The 22,546-nt window shown below is 39.1% G+C and overlaps 2 protein-coding genes, 1 long non-coding RNA gene and 1 pseudogene across 5 annotated transcripts in view; 3 read left to right on the top strand and 1 right to left on the bottom strand.

Annotated features, from left to right (window-relative positions):
- Positions 1 to 7,473: 7,473 nt before the first annotated feature.
- Positions 7,474 to 13,944, top strand: LOC118499562 (pollen-specific leucine-rich repeat extensin-like protein 2). 2 transcript variants are annotated; one of them, XM_036020913.1, is made up of 3 exons: positions 7,474 to 9,147; positions 9,886 to 9,983; positions 13,709 to 13,944. In XM_036020913.1, the coding sequence occupies exon 1, from the start codon at positions 7,648 to 7,650 to the stop codon at positions 9,097 to 9,099; it is 1,452 nt and encodes a 483-aa protein (XP_035876806.1). In that variant the 5' UTR covers positions 7,474 to 7,647; the 3' UTR covers positions 9,100 to 9,147; positions 9,886 to 9,983; positions 13,709 to 13,944. The 2 variants fall into 2 exon arrangements, with proteins under 2 accessions (XP_035876806.1, XP_035876805.1); XM_036020912.1 differs by having other exon boundaries at positions 7,474 to 9,983.
- On the top strand, positions 10,318 to 12,913 carry LOC118499563 (annotated as a pseudogene).
- A 2,533-nt stretch (positions 13,945 to 16,477) lies between the features above and the next one.
- Positions 16,478 to 21,853, bottom strand: LOC118499561. Its single transcript, XR_004902057.1, has 3 exons — positions 21,681 to 21,853; positions 21,223 to 21,410; positions 16,478 to 21,019 (listed from the first exon to the last, which is right to left on the bottom strand). It is a non-coding gene; the product is annotated as an uncharacterized LOC118499561 (long non-coding RNA).
- Positions 21,854 to 21,863: 10 nt separating this feature from the next.
- The window catches only part of RRN3 (RRN3 homolog, RNA polymerase I transcription factor), a 41,430-nt gene continuing 40,747 nt past the window's right edge, over positions 21,864 to 22,546 (top strand). Inside the window, exon 1 of one of the 2 annotated variants that reach the window (XM_028513121.2) lies at positions 21,864 to 22,012. In XM_028513121.2, coding sequence (XP_028368922.1) covers positions 21,924 to 22,012 — 89 coding nt within the window. In that variant the 5' untranslated portion in view covers positions 21,864 to 21,923. Of the gene's footprint in view, positions 22,013 to 22,124; positions 22,163 to 22,546 lie in introns of those variants that run through there. The other variant, XM_036020911.1, reaches the window with a different exon arrangement.

The following is a 22,546-nucleotide window of genomic DNA, read 5'->3' as shown; positions in this document are numbered from 1 at the left end:
AATTTGATCATATTCCCTGGTTTAGGGCTTTTCTGTGGTTTTCTCCTACTCACAAAGTCTAACCCATATATGATATCATAAACCCCTTGACCATCAACCCCCTTTTAGCCCCTTCATTTCACCACTTGTGTGTCCCTACCACACTTTTCCCCAAATCCACAGACACCCACATCAACTAAACTAATCCACTGGCAGTTTCCTTAATTATCAGTGCTTTTATTCTTCCTTGCTCATACAACTGTACTACCTCGCTGAAAGACCCATTACCTATAGGAGACCGTTTTGCATGGCGAGGGCCCAGCTCCCACTTGGAGATGCATGGGCCCCACACCCACGGATGTGGGGAATCAGGCCTGCATTGTACCTAGACTGCCATGAGACTTGCTTTTGCTAAAACTCCCTCACCCTGAATTGAGGCAGCAAATATTTACTGCGTATCTTTAAAGCAACTTCCTAAAATCCATGCTAAACCTTCCAAGGATGAGCATAACCAGTTCAACCACTTTTCCCTTTGGATTTGCAAATACCCTTCTTCTGTGATGTGATTAGTGGCATCGGCTCCTTTGTTTTCTGTAAAAGGTAACCCCCTAAAGCGAACCTGTGCATAGTAAATGAGGACCATCATGTAATATGCCCAGAAAAGCAATGAAAGCTTGTCAAGGCAAGGGCCAAGGCTTTTTCTCTTGAGACAGAAGCCACACCATCCCTTTTCCTCCACAGGACTCCATAGTCCATGTGAATTTGTCTCATATCTCATCCACAATGTCGCACACTCCACAAGCCAGGGTCCGCATCAGTTACCCATGAAGGCCCTCCCATCCCTTACTATTCATGCTTACAACTTAGAGCCCTACTTTGTTTATCACTGATTTGCCCCATTGTCCCTTGTGTGTACCTCTATTCCAAAACCTAAAACACAAATTTGATGTCTTGTGTGTCTCTCCATCTTAGGCTGTAAGCCATTTCTAAGCACTCTGCTCAAATGCATTTGCAGCCTCAGCACATAGTAAGTCTTGAAGCCCTATCTCCTGACTTCCAGTCCACTATGCTATTCTGCATTATGCACCAATTTGCAACCTAGTGGCTATATGACCTTGAACAAGTTGGTCTCCATTTCTCATTTTCTTCAATCATAAAACACAGATAATAATAAAATCTATTGCATAGGACTGTTGTAAGAATTAAATGACAATTCAAATAAAGAGGTTAGCATAGTATTTAACACAGAGAAGGAATTCAAGTGAAGCTGTCCCTGTTATCAGAAACCTTTTAGTGATACAAGAAAATGTATCTTACTGTGTAAAGAGCTTATGAAAACTTCTAAGAACTACAAAGATTTTATGAAGAATCAGAAGGACAAACTCAGTTTTTAAAAAGATGGTACAATCTTGGCATAGAGCCTTGTATTGGGGACACCTTTCACTACTGAGAACTTGATCATAATACACATGAAAAATATGACTGTGCCACACCTAAACTAAAAATGAACAAACAGAGAAAGGAGCATTCTGGAGAAGAGAACACAGTTTTTCTTTGGGACAATGAACTCTTTTCTTGAAGAAGGTGGAATAAGTAAAAGAAAATGTGGTTGTCCCATTCCATAAAATATGGCCAGTAGTGAGTCTTCCATTTACAGAGTTCTTCCACTGAGCCCCAGAGGTTGAAGGATTGTAATTTTCTGGGCCTATATGAGAACCCCATAATTTTTAGACTCTAAAATTACTAAGATTTCCTGCCACTGTTAACTAGTCCTACTGTTGTCTTGTTTAAATAATAGCATGTTTGTCACAGAAAAGTAAATAATACAAACTAGTATGTACTTCCTTTAAATTACTTTTTTTATACAGTCTGGTGTTAAAAAAACACCTAAGGGTATAATTATCTATTGTATGTTATTAAATGGGTTTTTTGGTCTGTGTCCTGCAGTGGTTCTATTATAATTTGGTCACCTTAGACTAGGGATAGATTCAGAATTTAGAAAATCCATTTCACATGATAGCTGAACATTTTCAAAGACTAGTTTTATAAAAAAAAATATTCTAATGGCAAATTGATTCATTTTTTTAATCGATCTCTTATTCCAAATAATCTTTGTCTTTATTTTGTTTCCACATGTATTTTGGAGGGCAGTAATTCAACAGGCTCAAATATTTACAAGTCAAAAAATATTTAAAGAAGGGAAGAATGGCACTGGCTGGGTGGCTATGTTGTCGGGAGCATTGTCTCATGCAAGAAAATTGTGGGTTTGATTCCCAGTCAGGGCACAAACCTAGGCTACAGGTTCAATCCCCTGTTGGGGGATGTATGAGAGGCAGTCAACGTTTCTCCCTCACATCAGTTTCTCATTTTCTCTATCTCAAATCAATAGGCATATCCTCAGGTGATAATTAAATTTTAAAAATTTGGAAGAATGTAAACAGAATTTGTGAACACAAAATTCAATATTTCATCATAATGTTTTCTAACACAAAAGGGTTTAAAAATACTCAAAATGATAGTTTCCTAGATGATGCTTAGCAGATAGTAATAAAATCAGAGGGTAAAAGGCAGAATATTTTGCCAGTGATTCTAGATGTTGTTTCATGCAAAAAAAAAGATATACCTCCTAAAGCATTGGAAGCCTAAACCCTAGAATCTTTCCACATTTAGAAGAATTCATAGCTTATAATAATGTTTATGTAGCTAATGATAGACAGGGATCTGTGCCTTATTTGTGTAATAGAATTTAAAAGGAATTTATAATACTAGTAGGAAATCTCATTAGACCTGAAATACTGTTACAAATACAAGAAAAACATCCTTTCTTGCTTTTGATTGTAAATAATACAACCCATCATATACAAATGTGTACATTCACGTTTAGAGTACTGTCATGCCAATAGAATAAAGATGTATTGACTTTATGGAGTGAAAAAATTTCTGTATGAAGAAGCTTAGGAAATTAACTGGAAAAAAGATGTTACTGACATCCAGACCCTCACAGCCAGAAAAATGATAATGGAGCAATTATGGTAGCTATATAAAAGGGTAGAAGCCATCATCTCCTCCCCACAAATGATTATCCCACATTTGTGCATTGCTCTGCTGTTAATTTTATATGCAGAATTTCTGTCTATAAATTAAAATATATAACCATTTAAAATATTTTATGTACTTAAATAATTTTTTTGCAAATTCGATAATCAGATGGGCTATCCTCATATCTTTTCTAAAAACATTATAGTCACATAAGAATACATAATGGACATCGAGATCAGATACTATCAAGGCATTTCCTGCACAAATTAACATTCACCCAATAATAATATATATTGCATTGGCCAAAAAGTTCATTTAGTTTTTTCCAGACCATGGCTCTAGTGGTGCTTATTTGTCTTTCACTTTATTCCAAACAATTTTGTTAGATAGTGTTGTGACAGCTGTCATATCAGTGTGCATTTGAAAAAAACTTCTCACAATTTGTGAATTTTTGTGCAGGCATTTTAATATTGAAGATGGAAGAAAATTCACAACATTTTTGGCATACCATGCTTTATTATTTCAAGAAAGGTAAAAGTGCAACTGACATGCAAAAGTTTTATGCAGTATGTGGAGAAGGTGCTGAGACTGATTGAACGTGTCAAAATTGGTTTGGGATATTACTTGGTACTATTGACATTTTGGCCAAATAATTCTTTGCTGTGGGGCTGTCTTATGCATTGGAAGATGTTTAACAGCACCTCTGGTCTCTACCCACTAGAAGCCAATAGCTGGATAGCCAACATATTCAAAGTATGTAAGTCAATGAAGTTATTGGTGAAAATGAAAAATGTGTCTTTTATTTTATTGAAAAAATGAAACGAACTTTTTGGCCAACCCAATATAATATTGAATGAGGAAATACACTATGATAAAACCACAAGCATCTTGGTGGAAACAGACCACATATTTTATGCAACTTACCAGTGTGGAACGGTATTTTCAATTAAGTGTTAAAAGATTATAAAATCCCCCAGTGAGAAAACTTGACAATATAGAAAACTTCATGCTTTTTTGAGGGCCTATCTCCTTGATTACAGCAAAGGAAAGTAGCTTTACAAGTATGCTTGTTGCATGTAAAACTTCACCAGCCCTGGCTGATAAGGTTCGGTCAATTTAGCACCGGCCTGTGAACCAAAGGATCACCGGATTGATTTCCAGTCAGGGCACATGCCTGGGTTGCAGGTCAAGTCCCCAGTTGGGGACATACAAGAGACAACCACACATTGATCTCTCTTTCCCTTTCTCCCTCCGTTCCCCTCTGTCTAAAAATAAATTAATAAAATATTTTTTTAAAAACTTCACCAAAACATGAATATACTCTCCGAATTATAAAATATATTTAAAAAGTAAAGAAATGGAATGTATGAATCACTGGATTAAATTATCAATTATTGTGAGAAATAGGCATACTTAAAAATATTAGGATATTATAGACATTCTCATCTCACCTTTCAAATGGAGATGTAAAAAAATTAAACTGTCTTCAGATTTTAATTGGTCAAAAGTTATTTTCAATGGATATTTCTGACTTATAACAAGCAATCACTGATTTCATTCTCAAATATTCTGACGATTTAAGTCTGAAGTTTTATCTTTAATTATTTTAGGCAGCATGCGGTATCAACAATTCATATTTTAAAAGCCACCATTGTGATTTGATCTTCTAAAATTTGTTCACAAATTTTCCTTAATGTAATCTTATCTAAATTTGGAAATGGCCTTCATGTCTTTTTTAATACTACCAGTCACAACATTAGGGTCCTATGAAAGATATGTTTTGGTAAGTGTAAAGCAATTACAAATTAAGTTGTAAAACATGGCAATTCTCACCATTGAAAACAAGATATGCTAAGAAGTATATTATAAGAATATTGTTGATGTTTGCCTCCATAAACAAACACCAGGAATGTAAATTTGCAATAAATCCTGCTATTGGTATAAACATTACATTTAAACTTAATGTGGGTTTTAACACACCTATTTTTTAATTTTCCAACATTTTTTCAACTACTTTAACATAGTAGAAAAACCTAACCATTAAAAAATTAGTGAGAGTGTGAATTTACTGATAATACATTTTCTCTTTCACCTCTGGGTCCAGTGTGACTTGGCTGGCACTAGCTATGTTCCCTACTTACTTCCCTAGAAAGTCTCAATACTTTGTATATTTGTTTTCTTCTCTTTCTGTTTTTAAGATTTTATTTATTTTTAGAGAGAGGGGAAGGTGGGAGGAATAAAGGGAGAGAAACATCAATGTGGGAGAGGTGTTGCACACCCCAACAGAGGACCTGGCCCACAATCCAGGCCTGTGTCCTGAACGGGAAACCAACCAGCGACCTACTGATTTGCAGGATGAAGCCCAACCCACTTAGCCACACCAGCCAGGGATCTGCATTTGTTTTTCTGACTGGATGTGTTTTCCTTTCTGTAAGTTTGGATTTTTCCTCAGAAACAATCCAGAATCTGTAAAAAACATTATAGCACGATAACATTTGGAGCCATCAGTTCACTCAATAAATGGATATTTTGTAAATAAATCTTTCTAAAACATTATAAGAGAAAGGAAGAATAAAACTCATGGGAACAGTCCAGACAATGAAAGGTGCAGTAACTGCATATTTCTCTACAAGTTTATGTCCCCAGAGAAGGTTCAGGAAAGCAGGCAGGGCTATAAGAAGTAAGTTTTTAACTCACTACTGAGAGCACACCAGCTTAGTCCCAAAATAAATAGGTACATCCTTCAGGAGGTATATCCTAATATAACAAAGGTAACACAAAGATTTCACGCTATCTTTCATGCACACAGAACTACTAATGGTTGCTCAACAATAAATTGTGTTCTCTTTCTCTCTCTTTTATATTGGTATAAAGGGGTCTTTGGTTGGCAGGATTGTTTTATTTCCCCAACAAAATGACAGAATTTCTCAGCAAAGAAAGCAAGCTCCTATGCTGGAGATTCAGTGCAAAGCTTTGTGTTTTATTACATTAAATGTACATGCATTTTCTACTCTACTCCATAATATCCCCATGCTTATTTTAATGTATGAAAACATAGTAAAAACTATAAATATATAAAATAAGAAGAAATATCTCATATGAACATTTCTCAAGTTTCTTATCATTAAGAAACTGAGGTTCCTGGAAGATGTATCATGTTTAAATACACTAAAGCGATGTGTAGACTGGCACATTAACTAACATTCCCGAGTAGCTCATAGGGAATAAATAAACTTACAGCATGGTTACTTAGCACCAAATTTCCACTTTTTCATTTTAGAATCTATTCCATAACATATGTTTTATAATATTAACGTTTTAAAGTGCTTATTAAGGAAAGTTGACATAGTAGGAAGATGGACCATAATTTACCTTGTGACATCAGGTACCCCTTAGGATACTTCAAAGGTACCCAAGTTCAGAAGTAGTCTTACTGATTGGTTCAAAAAGGTCACGAAACATTGTTTCCTAAAGTTTTATAAGCACCTATAAAAACAAGTAAGGAACTTTGTAATGTATTTAAAAAGACAAAGGACAACCCTGCCTTGTGTGGCTCAGTGGATCGAGTGCTGGCCTATGAACCAAAGGGTCACTGATTCAATTCCCAGCCAGGGCACATGCCTGGGTTGCAGGCCCCCAGCAACCGCGCATCGATGTTTCTTTCTTTCTCTCTCTCTCTCTCCCTCCCTCCCTTTCCTCTCTGAAAGTAAATAAATAAAATCTTTAAAAAAAATTCTGTCTTTAGAATTGAGGAACCAAGGGCCTATGACTTTTCATTAATACTATAACCTGAATGAAAGCAGGTATTAAACTTCTTTTAATTTTCTGGTGCCCTATTCTCAAGTTTGAAATGCTCATCTTTAAGCTATTGCAGTTTTTATGCTCGTCTATTTTTTTTTTTTTTTTTTTTACACAGTCTTCCTATTTTACTCTGTCGGGAATAGTGAGAAAAGCAATTGTTTCAGCATACCCAAGGATCTGGCCAAACAGGTCAACAAACATGGTAAAAATAAAAGGGAAGAAATTGGAGAGGGCTAGTAAACCTCCAAGAATTCACCTCCAGGTCTGCAATAGCCCAGTCACTACTGGACACATAGATAAAACTGGAATTCATATCTTCTAACAACAGATCCTAACCTAGCCACTTCTTCACAAAAATAAAAGGAAAACTACTAAAGCCTCAGAAAAGCAAGCTGTAAAAGCGGACTAGGGGTAGTTACTACAAGAGGGCCATTGCCCTTTGTTCTTCTTCAAGATCTCTCACTCGTTTTGGGAGGCCGGGTGTGGGCGGAGGAAAGGTGACAAAGCCCAACGCCACGGAGACCGAGGCTCCGCGCACGCGGCGAACAGGAGTGACGCCCGGACAGGAGAAACTGCGCGTGCGTGGGAAAGGCGGCGGCGCGGGCGAGGGGCCGTACCTCGCGGCGTCCTGCTTCAGGGCGGCACCCTTTTTCCTTGGGGCGGGTGAAAGGCGGCCCGGCAAGGCTTTCCCGCTCTCTGGCCCCGCCCCCTATGAGGCTCGCGCGCTCGCCGCCGTTGCCGTGGGGATTCAATGGCCACATTCTGCCTTCGGCTGCGCTTTGCAGCTGGTAGCCTCGGCAGACCTGGCGCCGGCGACAGTGGGAGGTCATGGAGGTCTTAAGAAAGTCAGTCGCGGAGACCAGGGAGCGGACAAGCCTGGGCCGTTGCCGGCATTTCTTTTGGCTGGGCGTCGTCTTCGACACGGTGGGCGCGACGGTACTGTTCACTGGGGTCTTCATCGACCTGTTCTTCTACGACCTGCTGCTCTACCTGGGTTCCATCATCATCTTCTTCAGCCTCCTCTGGTGGGTCTTCTGGTACACAGGCAACATCGAACTGATTCCTGACGAGGCCTTGGAGAGGCTCTACCACGTGCCCTCCGCCATCGTGGTGAACGCGCTAAACCAGGCCGGCACCCCCAGCTTCACTTTCACCATCCGCACCTTTTCCGCCAGCTTGGAGCAGCTCCGGGCCGGGCGGCGCCGCAGGAGGCTCCTCCAAAGGATCCCTCGTCTTCTGAGTGTGACCCTCACACGCCGAGCAGAAAAACAGCTAGCAAAGGAGGACCAGGACAAAGGCGGAGTGAGAAATGTCGAGGAGAATGGCGATGCTGAAGGCCTTGGCAGAGAGGATCTGGGTCCGGAACAGGAAGAAGCCAAAAGTTCAGAAGGAGTTTGTGCCCCAGGCCCTGATGCTGGTCCTCTGGGCCCCGAGGCTGGACCACCAGTAACCCCCGTGATGCAGCTAGAGTTCACTCCATCCCCCCTGGACCGGCCTCTGCCACCCACCATTCTTGCCTCTGAGAGCCCGCCTGTGGTCCCCTTGTTCTCTACCAGTCAGCCTCCAGCTATTGTCTATTCTAAGAGCCTGTCTATAGTTTCATTGGCCTCTGTGAGCCAGCCTCCAATCCCTCGTGCCTCTACAAGCCTGCCTGCTGTCCCCTTGTCCTTTCAAGGTCAGCCTATGGACACCTTAGCCTCTGAGATCCAGACCGCAGCCCCCGTGGTTTCACAGAGCCTCCCCCTGGTGCCTGTGGCCTCGCAGAACCACAGCCTGGCGCCTATGGCCTCTCAGATCTACCCCCTGGTGTCTGTGGCTGCACAGAGCCATTTCCAGGTCCCCGTAGCCTCAGAGAGCGATTTCCAGAATCTTTCTCCCACCTCTCAGACTCAGCCTCCAGCTGTTCAGGCTGCCCAAGCCCAGGCTCTGGCTACTCAGGTCTTCCCCAACCAGCTTCTGCCAGCCCCATTTTTTCAGAGCCAGTCTGTGGACCTGCAGGTCACTCTGGCTGTTCAAGACACCCTGCATGACACCCAACAGACCCCCAAGAACAGTGCTTTAGTTCAAGAGATTGCTCTCAGCCAGTGTTCACAAGCCCAGGAGCCCCCAGCTGGCCAGGAGCTAAGTCAGGAAGTCCCCGACACTGTGTCCCAGCTCCCCACATTCTTGGCTCTAGCTACTGAGGCCCAGCAGTCAATGCCGGATGAAAGTGTGCACTGCCCTACGCCTGAGAATTGTCACCTTAATACAGAACCAGATGCTCAGGCCTCTGCCAAGTAACTGTCTTGGGGGGAATCTTCATCTACATTATTTCTTGATCATTTCCAGGTATATGTTCTAGCCATTTCCTCAACCCCTTCTGTTCAACAAAATTAAGTTGGTGGAGGTGAAGTGGCTTTTTCCCTCAGGGATTAGATTTTTGAAACTTTGGTAGGTTTTTGAAACCCAGTTCCCTGAGCTTTATAAGGTTTTACCTAATCTACTAGATACTAGTGTGATCACTTTCTGTTATTTCAGCCCAGCTAGGAGAGAGTGAAATTACATTTCTTCTTGGAGCTCTAAGATATGAGAAGGGAGGGGGACTGCAGTGTTTTTGAAACAAGATGATTTTAGGTGGTACAGGGACTCAGCATTAAATAGCAATGAGCTCTCCTGTGGGAAAGTTATTCTCTTTTCAGTTCTTCCTCAATCTTTGTGATTGATTATGTTAAAGAGAATGTCCTTAGTTTGGGGATCAGTGATTTCTAATACCTCTAATGTTTTGATAGGTAACAAGTGCCACTGTCCCCAGCTAGGATTTAATACCATTTGTGTTAACAGAGTCATTTCAGTGGATAACCTTTATTTATGCCAAACAACACTGGTTTTTCTGTTTACAGTGGTGTTGGTTGCTTTTTGAAATACATTTATTTAAGTAAAAAAACACTTGAGTCAACTTAAAATTGTATAAATGAATCAAAACAATTTTGAAGTTTGGACATTTTCTTATTTGTACTAAATCACTTGTGCTTTCTACTAATCACAAGACCCTTTGTGCTAACCTGTTTGATGAACTTTATGGTTAAGGCTATTGAAGATGAATTCTGCTTAACTTTCCAACTTCTTGACAATAAGAAAGGTAGAAAAGACCATGTGGCTGTCAAAATTGGAGACCCTGTTTCTCGGTGAGTTATATGTTGTCATAATAGTATACATTGTTGAGTATCAATTTCCTGGTCTTCCTACTTCTGTTCTATAAGTTGCTGGCTCTTTGGGCATTAGGGGGAAGGATATGGGGCAGAGCAATACTTTGGAGATTTTTTTTAAGACTTTATTTATTTATTTTTTAGAGAGGGAAGTGACGGAGAAAGAGAGAGAGGGAGAGAAACATCAATGTGCGGTTGCTGGGGGCCGTGGCCTGCAACCCAGGCATGTGACCTGGCTGGGAATCGAACCTGGGACACTTTGGTTCGCAGCCCGCACTCAATCCACTGAGCTACGCCAGCCAGGGCAGAGATTCTTAATACTCTTCATTGCTCAAAAATACTAAGAAGGTGTTCATCTTGATTTCATATGGGTTTCATATTGGTTGGTTTCATTTTCAGTATGGAATACAACTGAATATAAAGTGGAAGTCAAACTCTTAATTTCCTTACAGTTTTCTTCAATTCTTTAAGAGACTTTATATACACTCTCTCTAGGTATGTGTTTATGTATATATGTACACACACACACACACACACATCACAAAAATAATCTATATGGGCAAAGCATTTTGATGCCTTTGGTTTTGTACACTTTGGACACTGAGATTCTGAAATGAAATACATTCAGTGATTATTTTTTGACAGTACAGAGATCTTTTTTTTACACTTATGCCATGAATTCATAGTGAGTATGTTCCAGAAGTTCAGGCTCCTTACCATTCGTTCTTACAAAGTATCCTCTGGATGGAGCAGGCTGGCGCTTGAGTTGAACCCAGGTATTTTTCTCTTTGGCTTCCTTCTTTTTCTGATAATTTCCTTCACACATTCCAGGAAGTTATCTTAGCTCTTAGAGTGCTTGATATGCTTAATATGTACATTAATTCTCTTGGCAAGAATCTTTTCCTTAACTTGTTTACAACAATGCCTACTGTATGCTTAGTGACATTGTAGCCTCTTCTAGTTTTGTCATAGTAACATTTGTGGGGCATTCCTTTTTGGACAGTGCGCTGTTTCCTTATGTCTACAATATCACCTTTCCTGGAGATTCTCATGTATATGGCCAAAGGAACAGCTCTGTATTCTAAAAGGCCCAGAGAATACATAGCAGGTGTCTCTTCTCTTTCCCTTTGTGTTAGTCATTTTGGCTATTTAGTGGAAGATGGCAGTTCTGCCTGAAAGGAAGGTGGTGGTTTATTTCTATTAAGAAAAAAAACACAAAAGGAGCAAAACACTAGCAAGCCAAAATAATTCCAGAAGGAAAGGATTTAGTATTAGTGAATGAGATTATTAATTTTTCCCATTAATTCTATTCTTTCAGGTGAAATATATGATTGAAATAATTAGAATGTAGATCTTGCCATCAGAAAACTTATAGACTTGGTTCTTTAACTCAAAGGAATGGCTTTTTTTTTTAATTTACTTTTTTAGAGAGAAGGGAAGGGAGGGAGAAAGGGAGAGAAACAGCAATGTGCAACAAATGAATGACTCTAAAGAGGAGACAATTTTAGACAAAAAGAAGGAGGAGGCTGATGCCTGCCTAATTTTTAGTAGAAGAATTATTTTGCTAGGAAGAACCATGCAATGCTCTTTAAATAATTAATTCATTGACCAGACATTTATTGAATAGCTAGCAAGTGCCAGGCAGTACCTTAGGCACTGGGGATTCAGAGCTACATGGGATGTCCCTGCTCTCCAAGAGCTGTTTATCAAGGGAGAGAGACATAGGGATAACTGGTACAGTGTAACATAACAAGTCTAGTCAAATTTCTTTCAGAATATAGCTGTATGATGGGTGAGAGATTTTTGAGTTGGATCCTAAAGTAGTTGTTTACTGGGTGAAGAAGATGGGAAGAACATTCTATGCAAAGCGAAAAGCATCAACAGAAAGGCACAGAGGTGCAATAGTCCATGGCTTGTTGGGGACACATTTGGGAAAAGATAGTCTTTTCTATCTTTTCTATATGCAGGAATGCTTGAGACTCAAGGTTGGAGAGAGGGGGAGAGAGAGACAGAGAAAGAGAAAGGGCAAGGGGTACCAACTGAGACCAACCTTTGAAGGCTTTTTTAAGCAGGGTATTTTGTGTTTTTAATTCTACCTGTGGGTTCTGTTATGAAGTACGTAATGACAATAGGCCAATAATTAGAGAACAATTGCCAAGGTCTCTCCCAGTTCTAAGCTGAAAACAGACCTTTTAGATATAAACAACAGTTTTTAAACTAAGCATAGGCTCTGTGGGTATTCATCTGGGAAAACACTTTCAGGTGTTTATTTACTTGTACAGAACTTTTTTTTTTGCTGCAAAGATGACATCAGGTAGAGTAAACATCAAATGTTATGAGATATTTCTCTATATGATTGTAAGATAAATATTTACCTAAAACAGGGGTTGAGGGCCCCTTAGACTTACCCAGTAGGAATGCTTCAGTCCTGGGCAGATGGAGAGCCCACTTGCTGTTATAGCATCAACCCTGTGGCTAGAGGGGATTCTAAAATGGTATTACAACATTGCAGGATTCAATAAACTGAGGGTAATGGGAAAAGGTACAATACATGTGGATGACGATGTGAAAGAATCCATAAGAAGGCTTCCTGACAACCTGTATAAAGACAGGATGCTTTGCATCAAGAAAGCCCTGGACCTCTCCACGAGACAGCGGATTTTGCCTAAAGAGTAGTGACCAAATCTGAGGAGGATAAATTCTACCTTGAACCATATCTGAAAGAGGTTATTTAGGAAAGGAAAGAAAGAGAAGAATTTATGGGCAAAGAAATAATCATGTAATCAAAATCTGTGGAGCATCTGCCCTCAGTATTTTAATGATGTTTGTTAAATCTGAAATGTACAATTTAGAACCACCTGGGCTGCAAATATATTGCTTAAATAAATGTCTATTATAACTTTAAAAAATAAGTGAAACAGGCTTTGACAAGTTTTCTATTTCATCCCAGATAGTAAACATTTTAGGCTCAAGTGTCAAAAAGCAAAATCAAGGATAGTATGTAGCTGCTTCTATAACAAGAAAGAAAACTCCTGCTCCCCCTGTTTGCCCAGGGCACAGTTACTTTGACTCCAGTTGCATCAGCTGAATCCATGCACCTGACTAAGAACAGCTAGCTTGTGGGAGAGGGAAGAGGGGCCTGGCCTGTGAGGCCTGCAGCCTACACAGTGTACTTCACTCTACTCTAGTGACACCCAGACCTGAGGGTGCTGTTCTTTGTTCTCAGAGAACCTGGCCATCTCATCTTGGTCTGCTGGCCTGAGGACAGGTGATTTGCCAAGTCTCTTATTCTCAGATTGAGATTTCATTGTTTGGTGCCCGGCACTTGCCATCAGTGGAGCCTACAATGTGTAGCTGGTGATGCTCTGGCCCTGAGCAGTCTGCTGGCCAGACAGGTGGGCTCTGAGTGTTCTGGGAGTAGCAGGGGTGGAAACTTATGCCCAAACTTGGACTTTGAGTCTCATGTTGTAAGGTCTATGTTACAACCTTTCCTTCCAAGTTAAAGTTATTAATGAGCCTTTTCCTTAAGCTCATTAATTGTAACTTGGGTTGTAATGCCCTAGATTAGTCAATGGGTTACTTTTCTCTATTTAATGCCTTACTTCCAGAGAGAGAGAAATAAAAATCGACAACTCCAATTTTTTTGTTCCAGTCTGTGTTTATAAGTGTCATCTCAAATAAAAATTGTTTCTTTTTCTTTCCAGAACTCACCAATGTTTCTATAAATTTAAGTGCCAACTTTATAAAAGCACAAATACTTACACTAGTCTCATTTTGGAAACCTCAGACCAGCAGACTTGCTAGACTGCCTTTGCCAAGTATACATGTTTCAGGGCTAGGGAGAGTTTTCCAGCTTCAGATAACAAAGTTATTTATTGCCAGAACTTTAAGCCATAATAAATTATGCCATCCCAACTGAACTTTGTTATAAAATAAGTTTTTTTAAAAATATACTTCTCCTGTGAAAGCATTCCAGCATTCCAAATGGAAAATAATGTCTCATGTACTCTGGGTGGAGACATTAGTTAATAACAATTCCTACAAAATGGACATTGAAAATTCAGCTGACTGATTTTAAGGATACTTTGTGACCTCATTAGCTATCAGAAAGGTTAATACAGCCCTGACTGGTGTGGCTCAGTGGATTAAGTGCCAGCCTGTGAACTAAAGGGTCACCAGTTAGATGCCCAGTCAGGGCACATACCTGGGTTGTAGGCCAGGTCCCCAGTTGGGGGTGCACAAGGGTCAACCACATACTGATGTTTCTCTTCCTGTCTTTTTCCCTCCCTTCCCCTCTCTCTAAAAATAAATAAAATCTTAAAAAAGAAAGGTTAATACAATCAATGTGTTATGCTACAATTTATATTTATATGTTGATTTGATTTAAGTAGCATCTGAATTTCCCTTTTTCCTAAGGATTTAAAATCTGATTTGATTGCATTTTGATTGCATATATATGATAAAATAGAATTCATATGGGACTGCTCACCTTTTATGCTCTTTATTGTCTTTGTCAGTTCAATGTTCAATGTCTTTATCAGTGACTGTTTATGTAAGAATGCTCTGATACAGAGATAGTTTCCTTTTGAAATTTCTACTTATAGGCAAAAAAAAAAACAACCCTACATTTTTTAGGTGGTACAATGCTTTGGATCAAAACTTGCAAAATTTTTAGCTGTTTTTACATTTCTCCCTATTTTCTGTGCTCTGTGTCAGTATTTTCTATTTGTAATTTTAACAAATTACAAATTAACTCAAGCTGGAAGACTTTATGCATTACAGATGCTTGGACAAAAGAATAATTGGAAGGACATTCTCCTAAGTGAAACAGGAAATACTGTATGATTCCACTTATATGAGATTTCTAGAAAATCAAATCCATAGAGACAGAAAGTAGAATGCTGGTTGCTAGGGGCTGGGGAAAGTATACAATAGGGAGTTATTTAAAAGGTATAATTTCAGGTGAAAAGAGTTCTGGAGGTGGGTTGCACAAAAATATGAATGTACTTAACACTATTACTTTGTACACTTAAAAATGAATAAGATGGTAAATTTGCTGTGTATTTTACCACAATTACAAAAAAAGAATAGTTTGATTAAACCAGCAATGTATAAACACATGACACATATAAATTTCTTTTTAAGGAATAAATATATGCAACAGTTGAGTGCAAAGGACATTGTAGAGAAGTGTGTGTATATTCATCCCTTGAGTTTGCAGCAACCTACAGAAAAGCCTTTAATCTTGCAATGGCTGATCAATACTAATATAGATTGGATTTTATGTAAATACTAATATGATTGGATTTTGATTAGTGAATTTCAGGTGCTACCAATAGGGCCTAGAAGAGAAGATAGTCCCCTTGAAAGATAAATAGAAACAGCTTTAATCATCTTAATGAAGATAGATGTTTATGTATTTTTAAAACACTAAACTTTCCTGGTTTATTTTTATCACATTTTAAAAAAATTGTTTGGCCCTGACTGGTGTAGCTCAGTGGATTGAGCATGGGCTGTGAACCAAAGGGTCGCCAGTTTGATTCCCAGTCAGGGCACATGCCTGGGTTGTGGGCCAGGTCCCTATTGGGGGCCATGTGGGAGGCAACCACACATTGATGTTTCTCTCCCTCTCTTTCTCCCTCTTTTCCCCTCTTTCTAAAATAAATAAATAAAATCTTTTTTAAAAACAGAATTGTTTTTATAGGATGGACAGATCTTTAAATTTTAAATCTTTGGCTAGGTAATATGTTTCCATATTACAACATTTTAGGAGCATAAATGGCACATACTGAATTTTCACTACAATCTTTGGCACAGTGCAACTGATAGACAAATAATGTTCTTAGTTTCTTATAAATCCTTTTATTTATATAATATATTCATTATACATTATTAATTTTATATATAAAGTACTTACATATTTCTGTGTTTTTTACATACTGCTCAGCATCTTGTTTTTTTCACTTAACATATGTCAAAGATCATACGGACACATGATATTCCATTCAGTGGCTGCATCATAATTAATTTAACTTGTTTCTTATTGATGGGCATTTTGGTTTGTAACCTAATAAATGTTTTTTTAATAAATGTTTCTAAGCAATAATAAATTTGGACCTAATAAATGGTTATGAACCAATCAGCTACTAATGATTGCCCATTGACTTTGAGAATCCCAAAGGTCATTTAGTCTAGCCCCTTCTCTTTCTCCTCCAAAGCTAACAAAAATCATAAGTCAATTACTTAAAATTGCGTAGCTGGTTAGTGGCCCTGCGTTTGTGTTCTCTTTCCAATAAACCAGTATAATTATCCTCTCACTGCATTGTAGAGTGCCTCATTAAAATAATGTCATCTTAGAGGTTTGAATTTGAGTTCAGAGAAGATGGTGAAGCATTTTACATTTCCCTTACTACCAGATGATTTTAATTTTTTAGAGGCAGTACATGAACATAGTTTTTTTTTTTAAGTGAAATAGTGCTAAAGGCTATATAGTGAAAAGTAAGTCTTCCTCCAATCCCTAACCCCCCAGTCTTCCACGGCCCTTTCCCAGTCATTGCTATTAGTGTCTGATGTACCTATTGAGAGATTGTGAAACCCAACATACATATATATGTGAGTGTGCTTTCTTAGGAAAATGTAAATAGCAGGATACTGTACATCTTGTTCTGTACCTTTGTTTTCATGCTCCCTTTTAAAGTTTTTCTAAAGTTGTTCATGTGCAGTGAAATCTTACTTTACAGATTTGTAAGCTCCTCAAAGGCTGGAATCCTCTCTCTCTTGTTTTTCTCACAGGACATACAAAACACATTGAAGTAAGCCCTGGCTGGGTAGCTCATTTAGTTACAGCATCAACCTGACAAGTTAAGGTTGTGGATTTGATCCCTTGTCAGGGCACATACAAGAATCAACCAATACATGCAAAAATAAGTGGAACAGCAAATCAGTGATTCACTCTCCCCTACCCTCTCTCACTCTCAAATCAATTTAAAAAATACACTGAAGTATTTTGGACTTAGCTTTATAATAACAGCATTCAAAGAGTCTCATTTTCACCTTTGGTCTTACTCAAGACTTCTAAAACTGAGTTACTAAAGAGTGATTACATTGATATATTTTTAAATTTAGCTCATACTAAATACTAGGCACTACATGGAACACAAAAATGATTCTCTGCATAAGTCATCCTTTCTCTGGGTTCAATTATAGATTGCATGTGGTATAACTAATGCTTCCAACACTACAGTTCACAAATCCAGTGTAAATTCCTCATCATCTTATGTTCTCTCATAGATTGACTTTGTGGGGCAAAATGGCATGGGGGTCATTAGTTATGATTAACGAAGTGATGTACTTTTGGAAAAGTAGAAATGGGCTTAAGGACTTATTTCAGCAGTAGTCTGGTTGGATCAGCCTGAGAAAGAATATTTTTCTGGTTCTTGTCTGGTTCAATTTCTGAGTTGGGCAGAAATTGGTGAGCTACTAGTTCAACCTTCTAAGCTAGGTCAAGGCATACTGCTCTAGAGTTTATTTATTTATTCATTTATATTTTTGTTCTCACCTGAGGATATTTTTTTCATTGCTTTGAGAGAGAGAGAGAGAGAGAGAGAGAAGCATTAATTGGTTGACTTCTTGTACATGTCACAACCAGGGATCAAACACACAATCTGGGTATGTGCCCTGACTGGGAATTAGAACCTGTGATCAAAAGATCACGGGTCTACAGGAGGATGCTCCAACCAACTGAGCTACACTGGCCAGGGCACTGCTTTAGAGCTTAATGCTCTTTCTACTCTGCCATTCTTCTTCCTTAACATGCATTTATATCATACACTATGTATTTGCCATACTATTTTAGTGGATCATTCAATTAAATACAGTTTTAGGGTGTTCTTTATCCTCTGCTATAGAACTAAGTTTTTAGTTAAATGGTTTCATATGGACAAAACTTTCCAGTACCATTATCAGATTATACATGGTAAATTTATGTTAAATAATACTTCTAAAACTTAACATCCATTCAGTTTAGATTGCTGTATCTTTTTGTCTTGCTCTGCGAAGGGACTAATATAACTTGACTGTAAGGAAGGACAAGGAATATTGTCCTTACAAATGAATTCCCGATCATTTATTTAGTTGAGGGTTCCTATTTTGGCTGTTTTCTCAAATGATCCTCTTCATCTCAGCCACCACCATTCCTTAGCCTCATCCCTTCACCCTTAGTGATTCTTAGATTTCAACTCAATTTTTCACTTTCTTAGGAAAACTTCCCTGAGCTCCCTGAAGAGGTAACTTCTGTCCATTGTAGAACCACATAGCACCAAATGTATTAAGGGCTTAATACATTTGTTAAATTCACATTTGATCAATGTCTCTTTCTCTCATTAGATGGTAAACTCCATGAGGGGAAGAACTGTTAGTAGTATTATTTGCTGACCACATATCCCCAAATGCATAGCACAGGTCCTGGTACCTAGGTGTTCAATAGATATTTGTTGAATAGATTAATGTAGATGTGCATTATTAGATTGAAAGCCTGTAAGAACAGATAAAGCTAAGGTTAGGTGGTCCTTACAAACCAAAGCCAATTAGACAGATAAAGCTCATTTCTGAAATTGTCCCAATAAAACAATATGAAATATGTTACTGATTCACAACTTCAGTCAGATACAGTTGCTATCTGAGAAATTGTGGGGGGAAATTAAGGTACTTTTATCTGTAGCATCCTTCTGGTAAAAATCTGAACAACATTCCAAATAGCATTAAACACCATGAGGCTCTTGTATATGACCACTGTTATTTTCCAACAGAATAAAATGGTAAATTATTTTTTCTATGTTCCCCCAAGATTATTAAATGAAAATTGAAATGTTATGATCGTTTGCAATATAATCTTGTATATTGTTTTAGTTTTTGTTCTCTAATTGTTTCAAAAATGTTTTGTGTCTTTAATTGTACTAAAAGTTTACTAAGGCCATGTTCTTTACCAATGGTTTTTAAATCGATCAGTATTACCACCCAGGGGCCATTTGGCATTTAGAGACATTTTTGTTTGTCACAATAGGGAGAAGGGGAACGTTACTGTCATCTACTGGGCAGAGGCCAGAGATGCTGCTAAACATTTTACAATACACAGGACAGCCTGCCCCCTTCAAAAAACATTATCTGGCCCCAAATGTCAATACTATCAAGGTAGGGAAACTGCTTTATACTGCTCTGTAATACTTGGAAAGGAAGGCTCTAAATTAATGGTCTGTACACACACACACAAACATATATGATGTGTATATATACATCTTTAATGAGATCTTTCACTAATGAGTAGAGTTTTTATAAAGATAGTTGACTCATAATTATTGACTCTTTGGAAAGAGGAAAGGAACAAATGGGATATCTACTTTTGGTTTTGCTATTTAGAAATTGTTGCTCTGGCTCTTCCCAACATTCAAACATTTAAAAAACATTTGTTGAGCATTTAAAGTGACCCTCTCTCATCCACAGCAAAGATTCATTGGAAGCCATTTGCTACAATATGACCTCATCTCTCTAGACTGAGTTTCAGAAGGGTACCTGATCCAAACTTGGGCAATGATGGATTCTTTTCTGATGCCTTAAGTTACCCTTGTGTCCTTAGATTCTCCTTAGGCTAGCTTGAAATGGTTTCTGTTACTTTCAAGCCAAGAGGTTTTAACCTATAGAACTACTCTAGGGATGATTGTAAAATTTATCTCTAGGGGAAGGGTGCTTTTTTGAAAAAACAGTTTAATAGGTCTTCTGGGTATATGAAAATAAAGCAAAAATTCATCCTGGAATGAAGAAGCTCAGAACAATTATGAACAACTGTAATGCAGTGAGGTAAAAAGGATGACTACATTGTGGGCAAGGCTTCATCTTTGTAGGCAGCATGCTCTTTGTTTTGTTGTTTTGTTTTTTTTGGAGTGTGTCTGGGGTCTTTATTTTCTTTGATCTGATCTGAAAGACAAGACTGATAAAGAAGGCTGTTTTCCTGGCATGGTGAGTTGGCCCTGGGTAACTGGGGAAAGGATCCCCAATGAAGGGACATGACCAAAGATTTCCAACACTGAATTATGCTATTTAGTTTTAAGATTTTTCTTGCAAATCAGACTTCCATTGATAAAATTTTCAAACTTGGCAACCTTATCTTAAGCTTTGGAAAAATAAGGAAGGATCTGTGCTTAAGCTTAAGGAGAAGACACTACTATAAGTGTATAATGGCACAACTTTAGAAAGTTCTTTGACTGTTGTATCCTTCAAACCAACAATTCTACCATAAAAACAATTCTCACACGCAGGGTACAGAATATACAAGAATAATCAGAAATTACATAATGAGTGTGGGGATGGAGAAAGGAAACGCTCTAAATGTTGGTGATAGGAAAATGGAGAATATAAATCATGGTGTATTCATACAATGGAATGCTATATGGCAGAGAAAATACAACTACATATAACAGGGATGGAGTCTAGATACAAAGTTGATTGCAAACAAGCAGCAGTATAATATAGCAAGGAAATAACTCAAGTTCAAAGACAAGGAATAGTAAATAGTGTATATCTACGAATATATATGGTAATTATATAAAGACAAGAAAATTATTTTTAAAAATCAGGATAGTGATTACTTTTGGAAGGAAGCAGAGAGAAGGTGAAATTTGGGAGGAGCCCACAGTAAGTTTCAATAGTACAGGTTAATTTTTTTTCATAAATTGGGTGGTACATTCACAGGTATTCATTTTATTATGTTTTGTAATTTACATTAACATTCTCTTGTACATATCGAACGTTTTAAAAATAAGAATAGTTAAATTGCTTTAACAGTGCAGTTATACTTCTGACACTACATGAGAGTGCCAGGAGACTGGTTTAATTTTTTTCCTTTGGGGGTGGAGAGGAAGAGATTCCCACTTAAATAGCTGTCTTGTAGCATCTGTGAGGTAGGGTGCAATTTCCGCTGCTCTTCAGTCATTGATGATTCTGCCTAACATTCTGCAGGAACCCTAAAGCAGTGAGGGAAGCAATAGTGAAACGAAATGGAGAGAGCAAAAAGACAGTTACTTATTTTAACATTATTTTATATTTAACAAGGTGCTACAACCGATACAAAGTGCTTTTGATGGGTTTCCAAAGGTTGCAACATTTTCCCTTCCAGACGGAGAGGAGGTTGTGTCACTCCTTCCCTCTGCCTCCCAATCCTTCATACTTTGCCTCATGCTATTCTTTATGCTTGTAAGGTCCTTTGCTGCTTTGTAGATCTGGCTCCTGTACCTCCTTTAATAAAATTTTAAGTTAAAGGGCTTAACGCCCGTGGAAACTGTCTCCTTTCGCTCTTTGATTTCTCAGCGCAGTATCATCACACTCTGAGGTTTTGGGGTGAGTCGCTCGGGAAACCTGTTTCCGTGAGGATAAAATTATCCTTGAGGCTAGTGCAGTGGATATAGAGCTTAGTGTCTTGGGGCAAGCTGTCTAGTTTGAACCCTCTGCCCACTTCATCTGTCTGAGGGTTTGAGTTAATCTACAGGGCACCAGGTTCTTCAGTTTGACAGAGGCATGCTTTGACTGCAAAAAGTTAATATTCGAGGAACCCAACTGCCGTTTAGCCTCGGGTGTCCCGTACTTTCTCTGGGATCCTTAAAGCTAAACCTGGCAGGCCCTACGTACCTCCCTTCTTCCAGAGCGTACTTTAGGCCGCTCTAGCCCCTCACCTCGCTGGGCGGAAAAAGTCCTCCAAGTGGTAGGGGCTCGAGGTAGGACAGAGCTTTGGCGGCGCTCTAGCTCGTGGGGTCACTACGCTCTCCCCACGTGGGGTTCCCGATTGGTTGAAGGTCGCTTCCGGGACAAAGGCGGCACTAGAGGGAGCACTACTTCCGGCGTGAGGCGCAGCCTTCGCATTTGTTCGGCTCCATGGCGGCCCCAGTGCTTCACACGCGGTTACCTGGAGGTTCGGCCGCCTCGGCCTCTGCGGTGAAGATGCTGGGCGCAGCCAGGCCTGGGTAAGAGTATGGCCCGTTTCCTTCTGAGCGGCTGGGACCGAAGCCCAGGAGCGATGTAGGGGAGCGGATTTGAAAGGGCCTGGGACAGAGCTAATAGTGTGGGGTGGGAGAAGAGGGTAGAGGGTACATGATCATCGCAGCTTCTCAAGCGTAAGCCTATGCTCTTTTTTCTTTTCTTTTTAAAAATTTTCTTAAAAGATTTTACTTATTTATTTATTTATTTATTTATTATCTTTAGAGAGGGGGAGGGAGGGAGACAGAGAGGGAGAGAAACATCGACTCGTGAGAGAAGCATTAATAGATTGTCTCTCCACGCTCCTAACCCGGCATCTGGCCCGCATCCCAGGCAGGTGCCCTGACTGGGGGGGAACCAGTCGGCGTTCTTTCGGTTGGCAGGCCGGCGCTCAATCCACTGAGCACACCAGCTAGGGCAGCCCATGCTCTTTAAGTGGATATTAAAGTTGGGTGTGGGGCTGGAAAAATGAATCTATTTTTTGTTCCAGCGTCCCCTGTACGCCCCACGGGGCTCCCTCC

Source organism: Phyllostomus discolor, chromosome 3, assembly GCF_004126475.2.
Source record: "Phyllostomus discolor isolate MPI-MPIP mPhyDis1 chromosome 3, mPhyDis1.pri.v3, whole genome shotgun sequence".
Taxonomy (NCBI): Eukaryota; Metazoa; Chordata; class Mammalia; order Chiroptera; family Phyllostomidae; genus Phyllostomus; species Phyllostomus discolor.
This window is presented reverse-complemented; position numbering and strand designations above follow the sequence as displayed.

What these genes read in the sequence shown, in the direction of transcription:
- LOC118499562 (XM_036020913.1), top strand. Translation starts at nt 7,648, where the DNA reads ATGGAGGTCTTAAGAAAGTCAGTCGCGGAGACCAGGGAGCGGACAAGC.